The 18,957-nt window shown below is 41.2% G+C and overlaps 1 protein-coding gene across 1 annotated transcript in view; it reads right to left on the bottom strand.

Annotated features, from left to right (window-relative positions):
- The window catches only part of LOC308279948 (NACHT, LRR and PYD domains-containing protein 3-like), a gene marked incomplete at its 3' end in the record, with an annotated part of 46,435 nt that overhangs the window by 10,694 nt on the left and 16,784 nt on the right, over positions 1-18,957 (bottom strand). Inside the window, exons 10-11 of the mRNA XM_080720172.1 lie at positions 16,551-16,618; positions 5,803-5,896 (exon numbers count right to left, since the gene is read on the bottom strand). Of these exons, the coding sequence (XP_080576298.1) occupies positions 5,803-5,896; positions 16,551-16,618 (162 nt within the window). The remainder of the gene's footprint in view (positions 1-5,802; positions 5,897-16,550; positions 16,619-18,957) is intronic.

Genomic DNA, 18,957 nt, shown 5'->3' with positions numbered 1-18,957 from the left:
CTTAAACAACTTGCCACTCGGATATTTAAATTTCATGTTCTATCTGTCTCTAATTCCAAGCCATTTCAGATGCAATACCAAAATGTCCTTTGTTGACAACGGGGCGCTGTCTTTGGGCTAAAATTGAAACGATTCAGAGATGATTTGCGCAGAATCATAATGGGAATCATATAGAGTCAACCCAAGCCAATTTGAGTACCACTTTACCTCATGGTTCCAACTCATATAAATATATAGTGTCAATAGAATATAGCCTCCCAAAAAGTACCGCCCCCTTCTCGAGGGGCTCGATTTCAAAAGAGTACCGTTCAGACCTGCCCATTCAGAAAATCACTGAAATGAAAGGCAAGGCTTAGAGTCAATGAATGGGTTTTTGGTGGCTGGAAGAGACACTGGGAAGACCAAGAAAAAAAAAATTGAAATTCATGGTGGGGGGCCCCTTATTTAAAAGTGTGAAAGATTTCCCTGGCAGTATTGAACCCCAGAATCTTCAGTGCACAAGACTTGTGGCTATACCACTGCTCCTCTGTTGTCATTAAGCATTCAGTTCTATCATGCCAAATAAAACTCGGATGAAAAATGTTCTTGCTGGTTTCCAAGAACACACTGATCACAAGCCCTCTATCTTAACCCTGCTTTAAAAGAAAAGAAAAGAAAAAGTAATCAACAAATAGTTCTGCTTGGTAGTTCCAGTTTGAACTTTGAAATACATGCTCAGTGGATTTGAACTCAAAACCACCAGCAGCTAAGACTTGTTTCTTAATCACTACTCCACCATGGTTCCTGATAATTCTGTCCTCATGCATTCTTGACTAAAATATCGGATATCTCCTGGCAATAAGGCCCACCTTATAACCACGACTAATCAAGGTTAACTCAATGAAACATCTCTTGTACGTTTTTAAAGGGGCCCCACCGTGCTTTTCGAAATATCTTATATAAATATTGATCCATAATACATTGTATACATGTTTTAGTCTAAACAACCTTTCAGATATTTAAATATCATGTTCTGACTGTCTCTATTTCCAAGCCATTTCGGATGCAATACCAAAATGCTCTTTGCTGGCAACAGGGCACTGTCTTTGGATTATCATTGGCACGAGAAGATTGAAGATTGGCAAGGTACGTCAAGCAATTCCATAAAGAGTCAATCCATTCAAGCCAATTTTAGTACCACTTTACCTCATGGTTCCGTCTCACATTCTAATTCTGTGTCTTTACCACTGCACCACCTGTAGTTTGTATTTCATGTGTTCTCTTGCGTGCTCTTCAGTGTAAGATTAGATAAGGGTAAAATAACCAGGTAAAAGTTAGAGAAAACTTGACACTGGATTTGAACTCAGAACCCTCTATGTGCAAGGACTGTATCTTAATCACTGAATTCATCACGTTATGTTAAATTTTGCACTTTTTAGTGAAATATTACACAGTTAAAAACATTACACATAAGCTACTTAATAAAATTATGGCCAGTATTTACAATCATTATTATTGAGTAATATTGGCTTGTAATTACATTAATATAACTCATATTAGTTCAATTAATGTAATGTATATTCTAATATTGTGTTTCCTCAACATAAGTCATATATTATCCACAACACAACTTGTTTTAAGTTTAATTTCAATGTCCAAAATAAGAATATGCATATTTCCATTTCCATTTGGTTTTATTGATAATATCATACATAATATATTCAATGGAGTGGTTCAATTTTTTTTTACATATTTCATATGAGTTGGAACCATGAAGTAAAGTGGTACTAAAATTGCCTTGTATTGGATTGACTCTACATAGTTTATATATAATGGTACCATGCTAATCTTCTCTGTATTGTCCCAATTGTAACTAAATGTCAGCAACCCGTTGCCAACGAAGGACATATTTGTATTGCATCTAAAATGGCTTGTAGATAGAGACAGACAGAACATGAAATACAAATATCTGAATGGATGTTAAGGCTAAAACCTGTATAAAGCCATGTAACCCAATCTTTGATTAAAACTCTCAAAAGAAAACCAGTCAAGTATTACAGTAATTAATGGTGTAGTGGTTTAAATACAGACTTTCAATGTAGAAGGTTCTGAATTCAATACCTGATATTGACTGTCCATACCCTTTACCTCCTTGGTTCAAACCCATATAGATATTCTCCACCTTTTACAATACTCGTGCACCTTTTTCTGATCTTTTAGTAAAAATGTGCAAGAGACATCAGATGGATTCAATTGTTGTTGGAGTAGTGGTTATGATGTGGGCCTTGCTGCCAATAGGTTGTTTGTTCAATCCTGGTAAAGATCTTTCTGTCAGTTTTATCTGGCTCTGTTACCTTTATCTAATCTTTTAATCAAGATCATGCGAGGGGACAATGCAGGATGAGCCATGGTGGAGCAGTGGTTATGGTACAGGTCTTATAATCCAAAGGTTCTGGGTTCAAATCCATTAGGTGTGTTTTTCAAGCAGAACCATTTGTTTATTTATTCTCTTTCTTTATTTCCTCTTTTTATTTGGCTTTTTGATGCAGTGGATAATCAGGATGTTCTTGATTTGAATTCGGCATGACTTTAGATTCAATAGTCTAGTGGTTGAGATGCCTTGTAAACAGGAGGTTTTGGGTTCAAAACCAGCATGGAATTTTCTCTGTGTTCTTTTAGCTTTATTTGACCTTGAAAGAAAATTCTTCAAAGGTTCCAGTGGTGTAGTGGTAAGATCCCTGAATGGCAATCCATAGGGTCCTGGATCAAATCCAGCAAGGGATCATTCTAGTTTTTATCTCACACCTGCACCTCTTATAGTGAAAATGTGCAAAAGAAGAGTTTTAGAGTAAACCTTCATAGAGTAGTGGTTAAGGCAAAGGCCATAAAACCAAGATGTCATGAGTTCAAACCTGGCAAGTGTTAATGTTATTTAAAATCTTACCTTGTTCCTATAGCTTTAACTAATATGTATTTGAAATTGTGCAGGAGAACAACTTCTGTAAGAGCCATGATAGTGTGTTGGAGAAGTTGCTGGGCCAACAAGCAAAAGGTTCCTAATTAAATCCCAGATTAGGAATTTCCAAAGTTTTACCTGGCCCTTGTACCTGTATCTCTGATCTTTCACTTAAAAACGTGCACAACAACAGATTAAATATGAACCAGTGGTACAGTGGTTAAGAAAAATGCCTCCAAATTCAAAGCCTGCAAGTTCAAACCTCACCAATGGTGAAGGTACAGTCTGAAAATGGTTTGAGAAAAAACCCAGAAAGAGGGTACATGGGTAAATCATGCAAAGAAACCCCTAAAGATGGTGAAAGTGCAAACCATGCAAAGAAGAAACCCGAAAGATGGTCAAATGGAGAATTCTGGAACATGGTGAAAGCGGAATTGGCAAATCCCCGAAAGATGATAAATATCAGAAAGTCAGATGTCAGAAACTAACGTGATTCCGAAAGTGCCAGCCCAAGCTGGCGGAGATGAAAGTAGGCAGAGAAGAAACAAAAGGAAGAAGAGAGAAGGGAAGAAGGGGAAAAGCAAACAAAACCTTTTTTTTTTATTTTACGCCCCTCCCTCTACCACCTGAGGGAGGCGGTCTAGACTCCTCTTATGGACAAAAAATTGAAGGTGCTGAGGCCCAGATTCAAACCCCCAACCTTCCACTTGCAAGTCCTGTGTGTTACCTTTACACCACCAGGTCTTTCACACTGGAACAACATTTTAGGTCATATTTGAAGTAAAAGCAAGAAACGGCAGACCAAAACACACAAACATTTAAATATTCGCATATTTATTAATGTGGTTTCTATTTTTTCCATCATAAAGCGCCTTGGAGAAAGGTGTTATATACATGCACCATTTACAATTTATATATGAGTAATTTGATTAGAAAAGTAATTTTCTAATCAAACTTGGGGTTTTACATCCATTTTGGTCTTTACATTAAACTAATTAATGGCTATAAAGTTTCAGACGGTGTCGTACTACCCCCAAACGTAAATGTTTAACTGAAAAATATCACTCATGCCATGCAGCATCACATGAACAATTATAAGCTGAGCCACATAGTTATCAACTGCATTCACCTGCATTCACTTTTTGGAGCTGTGTGAAACACAGGCTCCCTATACGTGGGTGTGTGTGTCTGTGTGTCTGTGTGTCTGTATGTAGCATGACTTCGGCGCGTAACTAGTCCCACAGTTTTTGCACCACACACTCGCGCCATATGTCAAATTGACCGGCTTACTCGGGAATCCTGGGCTATTACTTTTCTAAGAGAAAAGTTGTATCGTTTAATTGATATTAATTTATTAGTGAATTAATTTTCCCCATTGACTTATAATGGGAATGGCAAAAACTCACATTCAATTATTTTTTTTCTCGCAAACCATAGGGGCTACAGTTTCAAACCTCGGAGAGGAGATTCATAATGATTTTAAGAATGAATCGAAAAATAATTACATCACTCGGCCTCATGGTGGCGCTATAACGGCCCACTTTACGTTTTGCCCCGTAACTCTTGAACCGTAGATCGGAAAATTAAAATTCTTTTTTCCCTGGATTCCTTGGGTCAAGACGCATCTCCCCATATAGGCCACGCCCATTTGCGCCAGGATAGATTTTCCGCCATCTTGAATTTTCTCCAAAACACACTTTTTGCTCCTTTTCCTACATATTTTCTTCAAATTGCACAAAAAACGGTACACATGATCTATGAACCCATGCAATGAACATACTCAAGGGATATTGCGATAGTCACACACACACACACACACACACACACACACACACACACACACACACATACACACACACACACACACACACACACACACACACACACACACAGCTCCACTTCACACGGGTGTGATTTTTAACTGATTCAAGACAGCATTCTGCCTGTTTGACTTGAAACTTACATGAAATAGATTCCAACCACTTCTACTCCATGTCTTTGTTACAACATAAAAACCTTCATGTCATAATTTAATACGTTCAATACATCCATTAATATAGTAAAAGAAAAACTCATATACGACACAACATATCATATGACAACATACTGTAATATAATACTGTCAAAAACATACTGTAATATAATACTGTGAAAAACATATAACTAACCCCATGTCATCCAAAAACACAACAAGGTGGGTTTTGATTTCATGACATCTTTATTGCCTCAAATGCATATTGATAAACGTCTGTCAAAAGAAATTCCATTGTGTTTCTTTGTGTCGTGTGTGTGTGTGTGTGTGTGTGTGTGTGTGTGTGTGTGTGTGTGTGTGTGTGTGTGTGTGTGTGTGTGTGTGTGTGTGTGTGTGTGTGTGTGTGTGTGTGTGTGTGTGAGAGAGAGAGGAGAGCAGATATAATTATTAAAGGAAAACACAATCAATAATACATTAATGAATAACATTTCCAATTAACCATTCAATTAAAATAACATTAACAACATGGCCGTATAGAACCCGTTTTTAATGTCCCAAAAGTGTCGTTTTGTGGTGTTAAGGGCAGTTCACACTGAGCACTATGAAATACAATGGTGAACCATATGGTCATAGTTATAGAGTGAATGGCCCTTTGACGTTAGGGTAAATTCTTGTGGTGTTTAGGATATATTTGTATGGTGTGTGGGTTAAATTCCTACCCTCTGTTAACACTCTAAATACTATTTGTATGGTGTATGGGTTAAATTCCTACCCTCTGGTAACACTAACATGGTTTGTTGGTTAAATTCCTACCCCCTGGTAACACTAACATGGTGTGTTGGTTAAATTCCTACCCTCTGGTAACACTAACATGGTGTGTTGGTTACATTCCTACCCTTTGGTAACACTCTAACATGGTGTGGTCTCGTAGAGAAGGTGAAGTTCTCTGAATCAGGATCCTGATCCACTCCCTCAACAGTGGATCCACCCTGAAGGTCAAACACAAATGTCATAAGTCACAAACTGATGCACAGTTATATCTATAATCCATTCATTTCAACAGTAGAATAATGATCCTATAGCTATAGACCAGGGGTCTTCAATGTTTTCAGGCCAAGGACCACTTAGTTGAAAGATAGATGAAGCAGGGACCCCCACTACATATTGCATGCAATTAAAAATTAAAAATGTTCATAGATTTCTTAGACAGCTTAGTCTTGTTTGGCAGCACTGTCATCATGTTGGAGTAATGTGTATTTTCAGACATTTAACCACTTGAACCGTCAAATACGTTAGTCTGCTCTTCTTTTCCCTCTACAAACCTCTTTGCCAAAAATAACCGATCTACAAGCTTACAACGCTTCGCATAAGCTTACAACACCTCGCGCTGCGAGGAGTTGTAAGCTTGTAGATCGGCTATTTTTGGCTAATGTTCCACTCAGAATAGGGATGCTAGGGTTCAAGTGGTTAATATAAAAAACATGATCCTATCACACAAAGATTTGGCGGCCCCCCTGTAGTAACTCTGAGGACCCCCTAGGGGTCCCGGACCCCCTGTTGAAGACCCCTGCTATAGACAGTTATATCTATAATCTATGCATTTCAACAGTAGTATAATGATCAGATACTATAGCTATAGACAGTTATATATATAATCCATTTTTATACAATTTTATAGTAGGCCCTATAATTACTCAGATTCCTTGTTCCCTGTCTCAATCTGAAGCGCTCGAAGAAAGGCTACTTTGTTGATTTTCTTTTACCTTGCACGTCTGGTTACATTTGGTAATGTGAGTTATTTGTTATTTGTGTTTTGATGATAGTTATGGTTCGACCAAAAGCACATTTTGTCAGGAGATGTAGTCGGCCCTTCAGTGTTTTCATATTTTCCAATGTGGCCCCCTTTGAAAAAGGTTTGGACCCCCCTCATTTAGGTCTAAATCGGACGCAAATCTTAATGGGAGGAGAACGCCCCTGTGTGAGTGATTCAGATTGTAACTCTAAAGTACGCCTGTGTTGAAAGAAGTTATGACTCACATTCAATTATAATCAGTGACCTGCTGCCATTTGCTCATTTACCCTAGAACACTCACAGCCATGGTACTTTGTTTCAGTAAAATAGTCTGATAACAACAAAATGATGCTCAATTTGGGGCAGAGGTTCTTCCTTGACCTACTGGCAGTGTGCAAGTTTGAGCTGCACTCTTACATGTGCACACGTCGTGCACACAGTGTGAAGTAAGCGGTGCTGTTTATGAGTTAATTTTCATCAAGCGTCCCGCAAGCTTGGGTAATGTGACCCTGGGCGTACAACACACATTTAGCACTTTGTGCCAAGATGTAGGCCAGATGTAGGCCAGATGTAGGCCAGATGTAGGCCACGCTTCAGAGCCCGGACAAAGCCAGATGTTAGAGCTTAGCTCCTTCCAGGAGCACACTTATAAACGACATCTGTCCCATCTGCACTGGGACCGCAACGCTACACCATTGATAAATAACATCATAATCAAACAATAGATTAAAACCTGGATCAGTGACATTACAATGAAGGCATTTAGCAGACACTCCAGAGCGACTTACACATAAGCCTACAGTACATAGAATGCAGAGAGATGGTGCCTCAGTAAACTATAGGATCACATACTGTAGAGGGGGTCACAAACAATAGGCCTACAGTACATAGAATGCAGAGAGATAGTGCCTCAGTACACTATAGGATCACATACTGTAGAGGGGGTCACAAACAATAGGCCTACAGTACATAGAATGCAGAGAGATGGTGCCTCAGTAAACTATAGGTTCACATACTGTAGAGGGGGTCACAAACATTTTACATTAACCACTTAATAATTTAACCAGCATCCCTATTCTAGTGTGATCATTCGCCAAAAATAGACGATTTACAAGCTCACAACACGTCGCAGTGATTTGGTGAAGAGGAGGAAACCAATGTCAAAACCAATACAAGTAGCCAAAGGTCACGTTAAATGTCTGAAAATAAACATGAACATGAATCCAACACAACAACGATGACAGTGCTGTCAAACAAGTCTATGAAATCCATCAGAAGGTTTGATCTGTACACTGAAACTATGGGATAGCAGGTAAACAATGAACCTAGCATCAGTCTGAATTAACATTGTGGTCAGGAAAAACAAGAATGACCAGCATAAATGTACATCTGCATGGTCGTCATATCTACGTAGGTCAGTCACTAACACCAATCCAGCACAATGTGGAAGGAACACGCTCTCTTCTCCTCCAGGCTAGTTTGTTAGTCCAGTGGTTCTCAACCGTGACCCCCAAAATAATCATATTTGAACTGGGGATCCCCCACCCTGACAAGCACTTGGAATTGTAGGAGTTGAGGCATTACATTTAGTTTGACTCGGTTCCACAGATATTGTGAAAATAGCTGATCGACAAGCTCAAACCGCTGCGAGGGATTGTGAGCTTGTAGATCGGACATTTTCAAAATGTTTGCCTCTTTCTTATATTATTTGGCCAATGTTTGACCAGTTTTCATAGTATAGTTAATTAATTTTGATACAATAATATTGATATTTTTCTTAAAAAGTAATGGTATTTACAGTAGACAGGTCAGGGGGGAGCCGGAGGTAAGGATAGGCTTTGTATTTTTTTTACCCCCTCCAAAATCATGTGGGGACCCCCTTGGGGGTCCTGACCCACAGGTTGAGAACCACTGTGTTAGTGGAGCAGCCACAGCCCACTCTGTAGTCACTAATGTGTTAGTGGAGCAGCCACAGCCCACTCTGTAGTCACTAATGTGTTAGTGGAGCAGCCACAGCCTACTCTGTAGTCACTAATGTGTTAGTGGAGCAGCCACAGCCTACTCTGTAGTCACTAATGTGTTAGTGGAGCAGCCACTCTGTAGTCACTAATGTGTTAGTGGAGCAGCCACAGCCTACTCTGTAGTCACTAATGTGTTAGTGGAGCAGCCACAGCCTACTCTGTAGTCACTAATGTGTTAGTGGAGCAGCCACAGCCTACTCTGTAGTCACTAATGTGTTAGTGGAGCAGCCACTCTGTAGTCACTAATGTGTTAGTGGAGCAGCCACAGCCTACTCTGTAGTCACTAATGTGTTAGTGGAGCAGCCACAGCCTACTCTGTAGTCACTAATGTGTTAGTGGAGCAGCCACAGCCTACTCTGTAGTCACTAATGTGTTAGTGGAGCAGCCACAGCCTACTAGTCACTAATGTGTTAGTGGAGCAGCCACAGCCCACTCTGTAGTCACTAATGTGTTAGTGGAGCAGCCACAGCCCACTCTGTAGTCACTAATGTGTTAGTGGAGCAGCCACAGCCCACTCTGTAGTCACTAATGTGTTAGTGGAGCAGCCACAGCCTACTCTGTAGTCACTAATGTGTTAGTGGAGCAGCCACAGCCTACTCTGTAGTCACTAATGTGTTAGTGGAACAGCCACAGCCCACTCTGTAGTCACTAATGTGTTAGTGGAGCAGCCACAGCCTACTCTGTAGTCACTAATGTGTTAGTGGAGCAGCCACTCTGTAGTCACTAATGTGTTAGTGGAGCAGCCACAGCCTACTCTGTAGTCACTAATGTGTTAGTGGAGCAGCCACTCTGTAGTCACTAATGTGTTAGTGGAGCAGCCACTCTGTAGTCACTAATGTGTTAGTGGAGCAGCCACTCTGTAGTCACTAATGTGTTAGTGGAGCAGCCACAGCCTACTCTGTAGTCACTAATGTGTTAGTGGAGCAGCCACTCTGTAGTCACTAATGTGTTAGTGGAGCAGCCACAGCCTACTCTGTAGTCACTAACGTGTTAGTGGAGCAGCCACTCTGTAGTCACTAATGTGTTAGTGGAGCAGCCACTCTGTAGTCACTAATGTGTTAGTGGAGCAGCCACTCTGTAGTCACTAATGTGTTAGTGGAGCAGCCACAGCCCACTCTGTAGTCACTAATGTCAGCTGTTATGGTGGAAACACTGAGTGAAGGCTTACGGGGAGGGGTGTGCGATACGGAAAAATGCAATATCACAATATTCTGCCAAGCTGTATCACAATACACAATCTCATTATAATTCTTTTTCATGTTGGTTTTTATGGTCATTTTTCAATTTACTCTTTGTGAAATACTTTGTGGTGTTTACTCACTGAACAAGTGTGTTTGTGTCTCACCGTGGCGCGATCGCTGCTGATCCTAGCGGGAGCCCCTGTGGCAATCGCTGCTCATCTGGAGGGCCTGGAAAGAGAACCACTGATGTTGTAATTGCATAGCAGACGTGAAGTGAAGTCCACAGAACCAGCTCTGACAGGGTGATAAAACGTGGTTCTGGAAAAGGTTCCAAATGTGATGGAACCCATTAACTTGGGATCCTCAATGTCCTTTGTACTCAATTCATTGGTATCTCAGGCAGGGAGTTAATTTATGAAAACAAACAAACAGTTAGAATATGGAGATAAGAGGTTTCTAGTAGCCAACAACAACGATATGTTCATGTACAGGTATATATAACTCTCTCTCTGTATCTCCTCCAGGCCGGTGAAGAAGAAACCAGAGCCCACAGACTTCAGCCTGATTAAGCAGCCTCAGAAACGCAAGTTCATGTAAGATATTCTCCTCTTTATTCAAGTTCATGTAAGATATTCTCCTCTTTATTCAACTTCATGTAAGATGTTCAACTCTTTATTTAACCCTCTAAGGCCCGCATTAAGAAATACTTGAAGTAAAAATTTGAAAAAAATCAGATGGTGTTGTAGGAGTCCTATTAACTCAATCAGCGCCTTTCACGGGATGTCGCGTGAAAAGTAATAGAGTATTTATAGTGCCATTCACGCGATATCGCGCGAAAAGTAATCTATTACTGTAACGGCGAGTAAAAATACCGAGTACAATGGCCGACGCTCCGGAGACGAAATCCGCGCTGATTTGTCATCATCACGGCTCCACGAGCACACAATAGTCAGCCTGTAACATTGAGGTGGACGGGAAATCTCATCTTTAATGTCCATTATCTCAAAACTACACTTTAGAAGCGAAGATGGAGGCAGATGGAAGTTTATAAAACACATGGTGAGTATCTCCGAGCCGATCCAGCATGGCACCACGTAAACAATGATCGGTTCCGTCGCACGATCCGATGACGTCAGACCGGAAGTATTTCCGGTCTAGACTTCTGGCCGTCAAAATAAGACAGCGGCCGTTAATGGGGCCGGGAGGGGGCACTCTGGACCCCCTAATCCGTTAATGTCCTGGGCTCAGAATTAGTTAAGAGGAAAATGTAATGTTTTTTTCAAAAAAATGTTTTTGTAAGATTTTATAGCCATAAATCAAAAATCATAAATCATGCTCTAATTTACATATGGGGGATATTTTTCAAAATAATAACATATGTACATGTTCTAGACATTCTAATGATCACCAAAAAGAATAGTACAGGCATTTTACTTATGTTTTTTTGAGGTATAGCTTCCATGAAAAAGTGAGATGTTGTTCGTCAAAACTCTGGAATTTCAGCGGGTGTGGCGGGTGTGAATGTCAGCCCCTGTGGGGGGTATTTATATGCAAATATTGTGGCCAATGGCATTGTAATACTAAACAATAGAATCCAATGGTGGTGTTTAGGTGGTAGGGGGAGCTAAAATAAAATGATTTAAACCTTTTTTTGGATAAAATACAAACGTTGTAATATTACAACCGTGGGCCTTAGAGGGTTAATTTCATGTAAGATATTACTCTTTCATCCTCACCACGTCACACACACCCCGTAAATATTAATATAATATTCCACTCTGGGAGCGTACAAATGGACTCCGAAAGGATTTGACTGTCACGGTAGACCTTATTTAGATCACGGGTGGAGCAGTGGTAAAGTAGCTGCCCACCATCGCGGAGGTTGTTCAATTCCACCAAATGGCTTTATTGAGCGGCTACGTACTTACTGTATGAATGTCTATGTTCTGTATGAACGCTATTGGCCCGTGTTCAGGGAAGGGAAGCCGGGCGGGGGAGGGTGATGTGTGTGGGAAGGAATCATTTGGCATAATGACTAAATGTGGGAGACAAACGTGGGGTCCAGGGACTCTGGGTTCCTTTTGGGAGGTCTAAATTGACCTTTACAAGCATGTAACTCTGACAGTGTACAAATGAAACCAAATGGACCCTTATAGGTCCATCTGGTTTCATTGTTATACTGTCAAAGTTAAGGGGAGACCTTGACATTTTAAAGTTTGAGAACTATACTGATTTAGACCAAAATGTAGGTTTAAATGCATTCTGCAATGGATCTCTGTATTAACAATTCAACTGGATTTTCTATAAGGCTCCCTCATTGTATCACGATACATACAATATCTCTGAAAAGGAATATTGTGGAGATATTGTATCGTCTCAACGATATTTATCACCATAATGTCCACCCCTACTGTAGTTACGGGCTGAGGTGGAGTCTGGAGTGATTCTGCAGTTCTAACTGCAATGGGGAGTTACTGTAGTTCCACAGTTTGTGAGCCAGAAGGGAGAAAGAAGAGTCCGGGACATGTGGAGCGTTGTCCCGGATGTTGTACCAGAGTGAAAACCTTGGCTGGTTGGAGACCAGGCATGCTGCATTTGCTGGGGTTTCAGTGCACAAACTTGCTGGGAGGGCCAGTGAGGGGCCGAGTAGTGAGTAGCAGTAGTTTTGATAAGACTGAGGTCTGAACCTTACAACGTTACTGAGCAGTGGTTCCCAAACTGGGCGTCGGGACCCACAGCCGGGTCCCCAAATGTTGTTTCCTCACTCAACAGTAAACCAACACACAAAGTGTTTACATTGGTATCTGCTCATTACTTAAGTTAAAATTTAATGATTTTTAATGATTTTTAAAGGCCTTTTAAATACCAAATTGGCCAAATATTACATGAGAGAGAGGCAACCATCCACCACCACAGAGGTTGTGGGTTTGAATCCTCCATGGTGCATCCGGCTTGGTCGAGCGTCTGCATGAACACAATTGGCCCGTGTTCAGAGGAGAGAAGCCGGGCAGGGGGGAGGGTGATAATGGTCACTGCATGTACTCCTACGGGATGGGGGGGGGGGGAGGAGTAGGACGAAGGCTCTACCTCTAGTTATCAACTGGCATAATACAAGTGAGTTTGTAGATCGGCTATTTTCACAATATTTATCTATGGAACTGAGTCAAACTAAATGTAATGCCTACAATTCCAAGTGCTTGTCAGGGTGGGGGGTCCCCACTCCCCAGTTCAAATGTCATTATTTGAGGGTCACAGCCTGAATAATTAGGGGACCCTTGATATAGAGTGTAAACCTACAGGATCGAGTGGCCTCTGAGATGTGTGAGTGAGAGCTGACTGTTCAGGACAACACCAAGGCTCCGAAAGAATGAATGACTGTCCAGGACAACACCAAGGCTCTGAATGAATGAATGACTGTCCAGGACAACACCAAGGTTCTGAATGAATGAATGGATGACTGTCCAGGACAACACCAAGGCTCTGAATGAATGAATGACTGTCCAGGACAACACCAAGGTTCTGAATGAATGAATGACTGTCCAGGACAACACCAAGGCTCCTGGCTGTTGGAACCGAAGTCACCAGAGATGCAAACAGAGAGATCCCGCATGGGGCAGGACTTACCTGGGAAGAAGAGAAGCTCAATCTTGTCTGGGTTCAGCTTGAGGTGGTGAGAAGAAAACATCCACTGTGAGATGTCAGCCAGACATGCAGCGATGCACTCTTCAACCTGAGTGGTAGAGGAGTGGAGAGAGAAAAACAGCTGAGTGTTTACAACGGTTACAATCAACCAATAAATAGTAAGGACTTTAAGGATCAGATCCTACTGTAGGTCAGTGGTCCTCAACCTTTTCAGGCCGCGACCCCCAAAATAATTATATTTTAACTGGGGACCCCCCCCCCACTCTACGGGCACTAAGAGTTGAGCCATTACATTTTGTATAACACGGTTCTATTGTGAAAATAGCAGGCGTTGTGAGCATATAGATCGTCTATTTTCACAATTTCTGTTTCTAATATTTGACAAAATGGCCAATGTTTAATTTGTCATTTTTGGGTTATTAAAAATTCCTTAAAGTGTCACTTTAGAAGTGTGCAGATACCCTCTATACACTTAAACATTATGTTAGTTTGTTTACTGTTGAGTGAGAAAACAATGTTGCACATTAAGTTAATCGTCTGGGGACCCCCCGAAATAATCCCGACCCACAGGTTGAGGACCACCGCTGTAGATCAGTGTCACCATCATGACATTTCACTTGATGATTGATTGTCATACAAATAATTGCACAACAATTTACTTTTCTTTTTCCTTTGAACATAGGAAGGAATATATCAATTATGTTTCTGTTTAGCTTTCCAAAATGAATAATATGCCATGGCCAAAATAGGCCATATTTAATCATAAATATTTCAAGTAGTGGAAATAGCCGATATACAAGCTCACGTGTCAGATTGCAATGGATTGTGAACTTATAGATCAGATTTTTTTTCTTTCTTTTTTTGCAACATGGAAAGATTATATCATAATTGTGACAGGCCTATCAGTGACATTTCAACCAACCAAAACAAAACTATAACATCAAACTGGTTTACATAATCATTAAAGCAGCTTCATAGATGTAAGAGAAAGAAGCAGTGAATCACTCTGCTTTCATTTTTAAAATATGATTCTAACATGAAGGACACATCCAGTCCACTGCAGGAACATTTATTTTTGTTTTGTAGTTAAGCCCCACAACCACATTTGTTTTTGTCCTGAATGCTTGTTGGAGTTGATTTGAAATCCTCAATGAAAGTATTGTCTGTGCTCACATTTGTACTTGACTATTTTCAATTTCCAATACTTTTACTTCTACTCCACTATATCTCGGATCCAAACTTTATACTTTTAGTCCACTACATTTATTTGAAAACTTTAGTTACTAGTTACTTTTCAGATGTACCTTGGCTATTTGAAAATAGACGATCTAACAAGCTCACAACACGTCGCATCGTGACGCGTTGTGAGGTGTGTGTGTGTGTGTGTGTGTGTGTGTGTGTGTGTGTGTGTGTGCACATGGATCCTCTGCTATGCAGTAACAAGTCCTGAAGCACCATCCAAAACACCACAACACTGTTAAAGGTCCTACTGTAGTCCTAGAATGGCTGTGATATTACATTCATTCATTTTATGTATTCCATATATCCATATAGAAAACCATAAAGTATATCACTCCTGTATCGGTGACATTGTGAAATGTAAGTTATATCATCACAGCCATTCTAGGGCTGAATTATCAGATAGCGTCCATACTCACTGTTGAAATGTCTCCCACACTCTCTTCTCCTCCAGGCCAGCAGCCACAGTCCATCTGGTAGTTATTAATGTCAGCTGGTTATGGTAGAAATACTGAGTGAAAACCCAGCTCCAAACACACAGACATGCTGATACATCCACACTGATATTAATCCCTGGATCTTCATTTAACAGATTATTGAATTCATAAACATCTCTGTTTTCACCTGTTTCTCTCACTGCCAGACTGTTTTCCTTCCTGCTTGGCCCCTCTTGTACCTGCTAGGTTGTCTAGAGTTGATTGACACCTGGATACCCAATGACATTGCTGCCATGATCTCTGTATAAATGTAACATAAATGATATCTGACCAAGTAGCTGCCCCCTTGTGGACCTGGTGCTTTAGTGCAGCTGCAGTGAAATGACAAACCTGGGTTCAAATCCTCATGTGAACTCTTGTCTTTGATGTTTGATGATCTCAAGGTTAAGAGATCAAAACATCACTCTGTATCTTCTGACTACATTTAAAATGTTCATAATACTAGTAGACTGGAATGTAACAGGGAGGCTAAAATATCCTGCGCTCCATTTATGTTAAGTTAGTAAATAAATATTAAGCTCATCTGCTATTTGTTGGGCTTGAGTTTATGATTTAAGCATACTTTTCCTCCCATGCACACCTGTTGTTCCTTGAAGAAGATTCTGAACAGTATTTATCATTGTTCCAATAATAATAAACATTTGCATAAAGCAAGCATTTGTCTACTCCCATGACCCATGTTTATAAGAGTATTAAAAACATGAAAAATATCTGTCTAAGGTCATTTATAACAAATACAAAATATTAGACTAATTTGTGATTAATCATGATTAACTATGGATAATCATGCGATTATTCAGATTAAATACTGTAATTGATTGACAGTCCTAGTTCAAAATAAAAACTATATTTACAAAGTGTAAATATATAATGGTCATTCGAAGCAAACATTTAAAGATGTAGGCCTAAGCAGTCACAAACCAGGAGAATATACTGTAAAAGGACTTTATTGTAGCAAAAGTTCAAACATAGACATCATTTCAAATGACTGTAAAAACACCCCATAACAACAACATCCCATAATAAATGTACTGTTGAATCTATGCATTATTGATAGATTATTATGTTAAACATGTTGAACAAATGCAAAATGAAACATGGGTCAATCTTCACAATCTGAAGCCCATATGAAGCATATTATTTACAAAGTGTAAATATAATCATCATTACATTCTATTCATACAAGCAGTGGTGGACAGTTACTGAGTACTGAACTGAAGTGGGAGCAATCAGGGGTTCAGAGTCTTGCTCAAGGACACTTCAACACTAACTCTGAGGAAGCCCGGGATCAAACTAGCAACCCTCTGTTTCCTGAGCAGCCGCTCTTCCTCCTGAGACGCTGGACACATATTCACATTCATATTATGACGTGAGAGCAAAATGGCCACCGTGTGAATATGGTATATACAAGCCCCCAGAACGGCTTGTAAACGTGGAAGTGGCCGCCCTAGTGGCCAAAGCTGGAATTTCAGGCGGGGTGAAACATACATGCACAAGCATAAGAGCTCGCCGCTGGGGTCTACAATAGGGTTCAATGGACGTCGACGTCGTTCGTGACGTCATTATGCCTCGGCGTCAAACATTTTGGTCTCTAGGTAGAGACCGATTCCCCCAGAATGCACCTGGATTCACCCACAATGCACTGGAATTCAGCTACTTCCGCGTGCTTCAAAACGCCACTGAGCATTTGCATTGAAATGATAGCAGGGGGCGGGGCTGGTCCGCTCTCTATTATACTCTATGGGTATATACCAAGCCCCCAGAACAGCTTGTAAACGTTGAAGCGGCCGCCCTAGTAGCCAAAGCTGGAATTTCAGGCGGGGTGAAACATACATGCACGAGCATAAGAGCTCGCCGCTGAGGTCTACAATAGGGTTCAATGGACGTCGACGTCGTTCGTGACGTCATTACGTCTCGGCGTCAAACATTTTGGTCTCTAGGTAGAGACCATTTCCCCCAGAATGCACCTGGATTCACCCACAATGCACTGGAATTCAGCTACTTCCGCATGCTTCAAAACGCCACTGAGCATTTGCATTGAAATGATAGCAGGGGGCGGGGCTGGTCCGCTCTCTATTATATATATAATATATATATATACTCTATGGTATATACTCTAAACTCAAGTAAATACTCAAGTATTCAAAAGCACACATATATATATTAAAGTTTTGTTCCAGTGGCTTCCTACTTCCTAGTAATATAAAGGTGTAAAAGTTCAATATTAATATTTAAATGTAGCGTAATCTATCTATAAATGCGAGAAGTCTCTGCGTGTCTGCGTGTGTGTCTGTAATCCGCGTATCTCGAGAACCGTTCGTCCCACCGGCTTCAGATTCGACATGCGCGTTCCCCGCCGCGGCACGGAGTGCAGTGCCGGGCCTCGACCCAACCCGACGCACGGTTTTCCCTAACCGGCACGAAAAGTTCGGAATCTCCTTATGCTGGGCTGATTGTTGACATCAGGCTGTTCCGGAGGAAATCGGCGCAGGCGCTGACTCATTGTGACATCACATCATAAAAGGCTCTGACATCACGTACGCCACATGAGTGAGTCAACAAAAAATCTCTGTGAGTGTGTATGTATGTATGTATGTAATCCGCGTATCTCGAGAACCGTTCGTCCCACCGGCACGCGCGTTCTCCATATATGGGAATAAAATGAATGCCCGTATGCGGAGCTGATGTCTGACATCAGAGTTTTCCGCAACCGGTACTGTGTGTGCAGAGATCTTCATATATGGGCAAAAAAGCGACAGAGATCTCATATATGGGCATAACATGGACGCAGATAAACAGATATCTCCATATATGGCATATATGGGCATACAATGGACGCAGAATCACAAAGATCTCCATATACGGGCATAAAAGGGACACAGACAGACAGATACAGAGATCTCCATATATGGGCATAAAATGGACGCAGATAGACAGATATCTCCATATATGGGCATAAAATGGACCCAGAACTATAACTGCAGTGATCTCCATATATGGACATAAAATGGACGCCGACAGACAGACAGACAGATACAGATATCTCCATATATGGGCATAAATGGACACAGGAAGACAGATGGTCAAAACGGGTCCTATGAAAACAGGTATAATGGGGTTTGCATTAAAGGGCGGGACATTCATTCCCTATTTACATTGTTCCGAGTTGGCCAGGTCGCCGACTAGACGCTGGGCCGCCCGAAGGGCGCGGAGTGCAGTGCCGGGCCTCGACCCGACCCGACGCACGTTTTTTCCGAAACGGCGCAAAACGTTCGGAATCTCCTTATGCGGAGCTGATTGTTGACATCAGGCTGTTCCGGAGGAAATCATGTCATTGTGACATCACTTCATAAAAGGCTCTGACATCACGTACACCACATGACCCCACACTCCTATGACAACACGGGCATATTTACATTGTTCCCGAGTTGGCCAGGGCGCCGACTAGACGCTCGGCCGCCCATCTCCATATATGGGCATAAATGGACGTATCGGCGCAAGCGCTGACTCATTGTGACATACAATGGACGCAATCTCCGTATATGGGCATAAAGGGGACACAGATACAGAGATCTCCATATATGGGCATATGGGCATTCTGACATCACTTCTGCTGACTCAAAGACAAACAGGCAAACAGATGGTCAAAACGGGTCCTACAGAGATCTCCATATATGG

The sequence above is a fragment of the Nannobrachium achirus genome (genome assembly GCF_963921795.1).
Source record: "Nannobrachium achirus genome assembly, chromosome: 24".
NCBI lineage: Eukaryota > Metazoa > Chordata > Actinopteri > Myctophiformes > Myctophidae > Nannobrachium > Nannobrachium achirus.
The sequence above is the reverse complement of the archived record's forward strand: the minus strand, read 5'-3'. Positions and strand labels throughout refer to the sequence as shown.